Raw genomic sequence first — 9,372 nt, forward strand, 5'->3', positions numbered from 1 at the left:
ATAAGATCAGTAATCATCCACTATTCTGAAATCTAGAAGAAGAACAACTCTTACTTCAGACTACCGTTCATCTGCCACAGTCTGGACACATATCTCTCATGCAAGATATGGAGAAGAAAGTCTGTCCATTAAGACCAAAAGAAACAGTGAGAAGCTGTCCTTCCGTGTCTATAATTACCTTCCTTTTAGAGGTGGCTAAAAAAAGGTTCTTTATGAAATGCTCTTTTATAGATTTTGTACATTTGATAATTATATACTTTTGCTGACAATGGCGTCTTCCAAGGTACCTAAAGTCAACATTTTCTCAGCACAGTCCATAAAAAAAGTGAAGCAAGGGGAACAGTCCTTTATTTGACTCACTTCTGGCTTTCTCATTTGTCAGACTATTATATGGGATAGGAACCAGATTTAGTGGTGAATTATGTGACACCTGAATGCAGGGGCGGATTGGCCATAGACCTTACAGGGAAATTTCCTGGTGGGCCGATGACCAGGGGGCCACCCAAGCCCCCCTCTCTGCCGCTGGCCAGGTACATAAAGAGCTCTCAGAGGTAATTAATGCTTTGAGAATCAGGTACTCATGTACCCAGCCAGCGACCGCACATGACCCTCTGAATATTACTTCCTAAGCCCCCTGCTCCATATCTTAACCCCTTAGTGACCACCCATACGTGTTTTTACGGCGGTAACCAAGGGGCCTTGGACTGGAGCACCACCTTTTTACGGCAGCGCTTCAGCCCAAGTTAGCACTTAAATCAAGCGCTGGAGCTCCTTGCCCGCAGCTACCGGAGATAGCTGAGGGCTCAGGGCAGTGTTCAGAGACTGTGACAAGCGGTCTCTGATCACGTTATTGCCGTGATACACTGTATCACGGTGATCACCAAAAATACTGGCAGCAGAGCTGCCGGCAGTAAACTTTCTCCCTCCTCCCAGTACCTCAACAAAGATGGCGGCTGCCCGGCGCATGCGCACACTATTTGCCGGCTGCCGCCGCCCATGCACTGGTTCTCTCTCCTCAGGAGAGAGTGTAATTATTTATGGAGCAATCGGGTCCTGCAGCACCCGGTGTGGGGCAATATGGCCCCCAATGTTTTTAATAAAGGGCAGGAGCCCCCTTCCCTAATAAAATAAAAAATACAATTACAAAATGGCGCAGACATGCGCACTAGTTACTGTACGGAAGATCTGCCTTCAGCACAGTAACCATCAGGGGCCAATAGTAATGGTCCCTGATCATGTGGTCTCCATGATAAAACCTATCATGGAGGTCACATTCATTATATTTACTAAACACAGCCAGGACATGGGCTGTGTTTCTCTTTCCCCTCAGTACAGTTGTTCTGTGAGGAGACAGAGAGATCAGACTTCTGTCCTGGCTGTGCGATTTACTGTTAAAAAAAAAAGAAAAATCTATTTATAAACTGTCAGTCCGTAACTGGCAGTCAGTGGGAGTCTGTCATTAGACGTCCGTTATTAGGACGGTCAGTTATTTTCATTAGGGACCCTGTGTCCATCTGTTACTGACGGTCAGTGGGTGTCCGTCATTTGGTTTCCGGCATTAGGCGTCTATTAGGGACGGTCAGTTATTTTCATTAATTTAACATTTATCATTTTTAGGGTGGGATATACAGGGAGTGCAGAATTATTAGGCAAGTTGTATTTTTGAGGATTAATTTTATTATTGAACAACAACCATGTTCTCAATGAACCCAAAAAACTCATTAATATCAAAGCTGAATATTTTTGGAAGTAGTTTTTAGTTTGTTTTTAGTTTTAGCTATTTTAGGGGGATATCTGTTTGTGCAGGTGACTATTACTGTGGATAATTATTAGGCAACTTAACAAAAAACAAATATATACCCATTTCAATTATTTATTTTTACCAGTGAAACCAATATAACATCTCAACATTCACAAATATACATTTCTGACATTCAAAAACAAAACAAAAACAAATCAGTGACCAATATAGCCACCTTTCTTTGCAAGGACACTCAAAAGCCTGCCATCCATGGATTCTGTCAGTGTTTTGATCTGTTCACCATCAACATTGCGTGCAGCAGCAACCACAGCCTCCCAGACACTGTTCAGAGAGGTGTACTGTTTTCCCTCCTTGTAAATCTCACATTTGATGATGGACCACAGGTTCTCAATGGGGTTCAGATCAGGTGAACAAGGAGGCCATGTCATTAGATTTTCTTCTTTTATACCCTTTCTTGCCAGCCACGCTGTGGAGTACTTGGACGCGTGTGATGGAGCATTGTCCTGCATGAAAATCATGTTTTTCTTGAAGGATGCAGACTTCTTCCTGTACCACTGCTTGAAGAAGGTGTCTTCCAGAAACTGGCAGTAGGACTGGGAGTTGAGCTTGACTCCATCCTCAACCCGAAAAGGCCCCACAAGCTCATCTTTGATGATACCAGCCCAAACCAGTACTCCACCTCCACCTTGCTGGCGTCTGAGTCGGACTGGAGCTCTCTGCCCTTTACCAATCCAGCCACGGGCCCATCCATCTGGCCCATCAAGACTCACTCTCATTTCATCAGTCCATAAAACCTTAGAAAAATCAGTCTTGAGATATTTCTTGGCCCAGTCTTGACGTTTCAGCTTGTGTGTCTTGTTCAGTGGTGGTCGTCTTTCAGCCTTTCTTACCTTGGCCATGTGTCTGAGTATTGCACACCTTGTGCTTTTGGGCACTCCAGTGATGGTGGAGCTCTGAAATATGGCCAAACTGGTGGCAAGTGGCATCTTGGCAGCTGCACGCTTGACTTTTCTCAGTTCATGGGCAGTTATTTTGCGCCTTGGTTTTTCCACACGCTTCTTGCGACCCTGTTGACTATTTTGAATGAAACGCTTGATTGTTCGATGATCACGCTTCAGAAGCTTTGCAATTTTAAGAGTGCTGCATCCCTCTGCAAGATATCTCACTATTTTTGACTTTTCTGAGCCTGTCAAGTCCTTCTTTTGACCCATTTTGCCAAAGGAAAGGAAGTTGCCTAATAATTATGCACACCTAATATAGGGTGTTGATGTCATTAGACCACACCCCTTCTCATTACAGAGATGCACATCATCTAATATGCTTAATTGGTAGTAGGCTTTCGAGCCTATACAGCTTGGAGTAAGACAACATGCATAAAGGGGATGATGTGGTCAAAATACTCATTTGCCTAATAATTCTGCACGCAGTGTATATATATATTTTTCTTTCTGAGCGCTTTATGAAAAAAAAATGGCTCAAAGATTATTCAGTGCAGATCAGGCATATGAATTTCTATGCTCTGATAACTCTGAATCTGACACTGCTTCAGAGGCGGAAATATTTTCTGATAGCGGGGACTCTAGTCCCACTTCCATCCCCAGACCCCATAGCCTTATGGTGGTAGAAGCAGCCACCTCATCTCATTCTCCACCCAGCGGTCCCATCACTTCTACTACGTGGGTTCCTGCTACTTCATTTTCCCCCCAAGTACCCCAATTTTTATCTACTCACCAAATTAATGTGATCATCACCAATTTTACCCCTTATGATTTTTTTCATTTATTTGTGGACGATAAAGTCCTGGAATTAATTGTGCAGCAAGCTAATCTGTACGCCACACAGTTTGCTGTACAAAAGCCCACGTCTATCTATATAAGACGGTTGACCCCCACAAGTGTCCCTGAAATTAAAAAATTTTTGGAGCTTACCCTGGACATGGGCATTGTAAAAAAGTCATCTGTCCCTGTGTTCGCAGCAGTTATGTCCGGAAACCGCTATGAAGCCCTAATGCGGTTCATGCATTTTTCTGACAGTTCCCAAGTCCCCCACAGAACTGACCCAGCCTACGACCGCCTAAATAAATTGAGACCCCTTATTTCCCTCTTTAGGGATTTATTCTTAAAATTATATACCCCCGATAAAAATCTGTCCGTAGATGAATCCCTTTTTAGTTTTAAAGGCCGCCTTTCCTTCCGTCAGTTTATTCCCTCCAAGCGTGCCAGATATGGGGTAAAATTATATAAGGTGTGCGAGAGCACAACTGGCTACACCTGCGGTCTGTCTGTATATTAGGGCAGAGACTCCCAACTTAACCCCCCAGGCTGCCCCGAAAATATTGGAACATCGGGAAAAATTGTGTGGGGATCTATTGGCGCCATTCCTACACAAAGGTTACCACGTGTACACAGATAATTTTTATAGCAGCATACCCCTTTTTCAATTCCTCCATGCTGCAAACACAGGGGCTTGTGGGACAGTCCGTAAAAATAGAGTGGGATACCCACAACTGCTGGTGTCCAAGCGTTTGGAGAAAGGAGCATCCTTCGCCCTTGCAAGTGACCAGCTGCTTGCAGTGAAGTGGAAGGACAGGAAGGATGTCTACATGCTGACCACCATGCACGCAGACCCCACAGTAGCAGTTAGGGAGATGGGGCTACTGCTGACAAATACAAACCGGTCTGTGTGACAGACTATAATAAATTTATGGGAGGTGTAGACCTCTCAGACCAGGCGCTTCAACCCTACCTGGTGAAGCAAAAAAAACAGGGCCTGGTATAAAAAGATAGCAATCTACCTCATTGAGATTGCTATCTATAATAGTTTTGTTATATTTAAAAAGGCTCAAGGAACCCTCAACTTCCTTGAGTTCCAGGAAAAGGTGGTCGAGAGTCTCCTGTTTCAGTCCCCCACACCTGGGCAAGCCCTTGAATCTGAGGATGTTCGAAGGCTTTCAGAACGCCACTTTCCTCACCCCATCCCTGCCACTGCCAGCAAGACATATCCTCAGAAACGGTGCTGGGTGTGTAGCAAACACGGAAGGAGGAGGGACACCCGAATTTACTGCCCAGTTGCCCATCACAACCAAGCCTCTGCAATTACCCCTATTTTGAGACGTACCATACGGTTGCAAATTATTAATTTTATTTAATACCAAAAAGGGTGGGTGGGGGGAATTTTCAGGAAGTCAATTTATTCTCATTTCCTGTTTAGTTTGTGGCCTTGCAGGGAGGGAGGGATCCTTTTGGAATGGGTTGTGGAGCTTCTTTTTTTCAGACATTGGAACAAATTATACCTTTTCTGATTTGTTTTCTTAATTTTCCTAATTTCATTTTTTATGACTATGTCCTGCCACACAAAGCTGCTAATTTCATTCATATTACTGTATCATGATATTTTTTTATTTAAAGGATCTCTGATGATTGAGTTGTTCCTCACCAGTACACTAAGGGCTTGTACACTAAGGGATGTCTTGTACTGACTAGAGATGGCCTTGCGGTCGTTTCGCGGCGAACTTTGTGTGTTCGCGATTCGCCGAACATGCGAACATATGGAGAAATTTGTGCCCGCCATATTCTTTTACATTGTGAAGAACTTTGACCCATGACATATCCACCAGGTGGTACAGGACAGCCAATTGAGACATTTCAGCACATGGACATACCCCCTACCTTATAAATAAACCTGTTCTGGCCGCCATTTTACATTCAGTGTTTTGCCAGTGTAGGGAGAGGTTGCTGTGTGGAGCAGGGACAGGCTGTTAGGGACAGAAAACGCTAGCTAATAGGGCCACAAAAGTCATTTTAAGCACTAGTATAGGTGTGCTATCGATATGTGTGATACACAGAGGGGTGCGATATACTTATAATATACTTTTATAATGAGTCAAAAACACATAGATCTATATAGTGATCACCTGGAAGTCAGGGGCCTAGGGGCTAGGGGCTTACTAGGGCCATTTTTATATAGGGTAAGGGTTCCGGGTGGGGTCGCTCTTATCAGGACGGGTGGTCTGTGGTCAGACTATCAGGGCCAGAATAGCATTCCCCCCTGTAAGGCAATATCAGGGACAGTTCTTTGCCCACCCTGTCCTTCAATACCACATCATCATCTAGCCCAGGGATGGATGTTTTTTTGCTTTCCCTCCTGGATTCATCGATGTGCACTGGAACCCCCCGGATTGTGCTAGGACATATGGTTTCTGATTTAGTGCCGCCAAGCACTTGTTATTGCTTACCATATCTATGCTTTTTGGTTAACTTTAATAATTTCATTTATTTTCATTTTGAGGGATATCTTTTCCATTCACATGTCCGCAAAATGGGTTCGCATCCGTTCCGCAATTTTGCGGAACGGGTGCAGACCCATTCATTTTCAATGGGCCAGAATGTGCTGTCCGCATCCGCGCTTCCGCATCTGTGCTTCCGTTTCCGCAAATAAATAGAACATGTCCTATTCTTGTCTGCAATTGCAGACAAGATTAGGCATTTTCTATTATAGTGCTGGCGATGTGCGGTCCAGAAATTGCGTAATGCACTTTGCCGGTGTCCGTGTTTTGCGGATCCGTAAAACACTTACGGACGTGTGAATGGACCCTCATAGTAACATTATTAAAGGTTATGTTTTATCTTCATGTATATTCTAATGGATTGCCTTCCTTGTACAATGTTATAATATACTTTCTATGTTAGAAAGTATATTATAGTGCATTTGTTTTGTGCGGCAGTGGTGTGCGGTTCTGCTGCGATACTGCAGGTATATAGAGGGACAAGCGTTATTGGAACAAATAATTTCTACTGGTGTGATATACCAGTCGTCCCCCAAAAAAACTGATTGAAGTGGGGTGTTATATACCAATATACTTTCTTTATAGTGCATTTGGGTACTGTATAGTGCATTTGCGCATGCGCGTACGCGAAAATTATATTGCTGATATTTCGCATTGAAAAAATAAATGAATGGAGATCGCAAATTCGAATAATACATCTAGTATGTCACTGTCAATGTTGTGGGACTATTTGTGCACTTCTAGTAATTATTTCTTGGCTGCAAATATGAGCTGAAGGTTTTTCAGGTTCGCCTGCCATTAAAATGAATGGGACCCGCCGCAAACTTGCGGTTCGCGAACATTTTATTGGTCTTTTAGCAAATAGTGCAATATTATCTTACCAATCATAGATAACCACATCTTCTATTTTCCCTTATTCTATATAGTGGTTTTCTTGGCTGCACAACTTGAGTGAAATCATGGTCGACATAAAAGACCCTGACACAAAAGTGAATAATAACAATCCTAACACAGAAATTTTACTGGAAGAAGCAGAAGACACCAGCAGGTACTGTACCCGCAACTGACAACAATTATATTGCTGTTGTGACACAATAAAAGGTTTTGTCTGGCAAGGCAGGTATTTTCCTCCCAGAATGTGCTGCTGGGCTGATTTACAGCCAGGTAAGGTCAAATAACGGACCGGATTTTAAGTGGCGGTCCATGTTTCGGCAGCACCTGGCTATCCTTAAATAGGCAGCTGGGCTCAGAAGCGAGGTCTCTGTGTTGGGATCTGGGAGCCTTGTGTCTGGATGAAGACTTGCTACCAGTTTGGCGTGAAAACAGATTGGTGCTGCTATCAGCAAGGACTCTTTGAGGCAAAATTGCCGCATGGTGTGAATTAAAACCAACAAAACCCGCCAGGGATGTACCCCCTATGGACCCGGCTCCGATAGTCTGCTGGCGGTGTCGGGAGCCTGGCCATGTACGAGCTGACTGTCCATATCAGGTGGAACCCATGGACATGAACTATGGCTTCCGTCAGTCGTTATATGCCAGGAAGCTGTGTGCAGTGGGTACCCCAGAAACTCAAAATAAATTGTGCCAGGTGGAAGTGGGAGACACTCCAGCGGAGGCCCTACTGGACTCAGGGAGTCTGGTGCCCCTAGTAAGGGCTCCCCTGGTACGGTCCGCTGAGTATACTGGCCGGAAAGTCTGGGTCATGTGCATTCATGGGGACTTAAAAGACTTTCCCACCGCCCTGGTGTCTCTAACCACAGGGGGGGGCAGGTGGACTCACGAAATAGCAGTTGCCACAAACTTACACTATGAACTTATAATAGGGAGAGACTTCCCTGGTTTCCCGGCACTGTGGCCTGCTACAAAAGTGACTGATACCCATGAGACAGGGTTAACTCCAGCAGAGTGGCCTTGCTCCGGGGGGAGGCCCGAACCCTGGGAACCCGAGTCCGAAGTGCCAGCGGTAGGGGTGACCGCCACTTCAGTTTAAGAGGGGGAGACAACCCCACTGAGTGTAATGGTGGGAGACGTGGAGGACTTGCCTCCAGGGTCTGAGCTGGCAGACCTCAATGTCTCCAGGGATAATTTTGGTACTGCACAACACCGGGAGTCCACCCTATCCCAAGCCTGGGAAAATGTATTAATAGTAGATGGTGAACCACAACAAGCTTGGGCAGAGTCGATTGTCCCCCATTTTGTGGTTCAGCAGAATATGTTGTATCGAGTAAACCAGTTGCGGGGTCAACCCATTGAACAGTTGGTGGTGCTCCAGGCTTATCGCAAACTCGTGTTAGAGTTAGCCCACCAACATGTTCTCGGGGTCACCTGGGGCTGCAGAAAACTCAGTTTTTACTGGCCCAGCATATTCAAAGAAGTGGAAGAGTTTTGTAAGTCTTGCCCAACTTGTCAGAAAACTAGCCCCCAGCCACATTTCCGTAGTCCTCTAGTACCTCTCACGATTATCGAAGTACCGTTTGACCGAATAGCTATAGACCTCATAGGCCCAGTACCGAAGTTAGCCAGAGGACATCAACACATCCTAGTCATTCTAGACTACTCCACTCAGTACCCGGAGGTGGTGCCACTGCAACATACCATGGCCAAACTTATAGCTAAGGAATTAATGGAGATGTTTTTGCAAGTAGGACTACCTAAAAAGGTTCTGACCGACCAAGGGACCCCTTTTAGGTCGAAGGTGATGAGGGAACTCTGTAAGTTGCTGCACATAAAACAACTATGGACGTCCGTTTATCATTAGCAAACGGACAGTCTGGTAGAAAGGTTTAACCAAACATTAAAAAATATGTTAAAAAGGGTGGTGTCTAAAGATGGGAAGGACTGGGACCTCCTTTTGCCCTATCTCATGTTTGCAGAGCGAGAGGTACCCCAGGCCTCTACTGGGTTCTCGCCCTTCAAACTGCTATAAGGCAGACACCCTCGCGGTCTCTTGGATGTGGCCAAAGAGGAGTGGGAACAACAACACAAAGTGTCATTGAGTACGTTACCCAGATGCAAGATCAGATAGAGACAGTGTTGCCTCTTGTTAGGGAGCATATGAAGGCAGCTCAACGATCCCAGAGTCGGGTCTATAATCGGCAGGCTCGGGTCCAGATCTTTAACCCGGGTGATCGGGATTTGGTTCTGGTGCCGACCATGGACAGTAAGTTCCTCACTAGGTGGCAGGGGCCCTACTCGAGAAAACTAGACATGTAAACTACAAGGTACACCACCCAGGGCGGCGAAAGCCAGAGCAGGTTTACCATGTGAATTTACTCAAACCGTGGAAAGATAGGGAAACCTGTACAGAAGACAGCCCGCAGCCGGG

The 9,372-nt window shown here is 45.2% G+C and overlaps 1 protein-coding gene across 1 annotated transcript in view; it reads left to right on the forward strand.

The window, feature by feature from the left end:
- LOC121002302 (ATP-binding cassette sub-family B member 5-like) overlaps window positions 1–9,372 on the forward strand; it is a 1,125,761-nt gene that overhangs the window by 11,243 nt on the left and 1,105,146 nt on the right. Inside the window, exon 2 of the mRNA XM_040433700.1 lies at window positions 6,974–7,095. Coding sequence (XP_040289634.1) covers window positions 7,007–7,095 — 89 coding nt within the window. The 5' untranslated portion in view covers window positions 6,974–7,006. The remainder of the gene's footprint in view (window positions 1–6,973; window positions 7,096–9,372) is intronic.

Source organism: Bufo bufo, chromosome 5 (genome assembly GCF_905171765.1).
Source record: "Bufo bufo chromosome 5, aBufBuf1.1, whole genome shotgun sequence".
NCBI classification, from domain to species: Eukaryota; Metazoa; Chordata; class Amphibia; order Anura; family Bufonidae; genus Bufo; species Bufo bufo.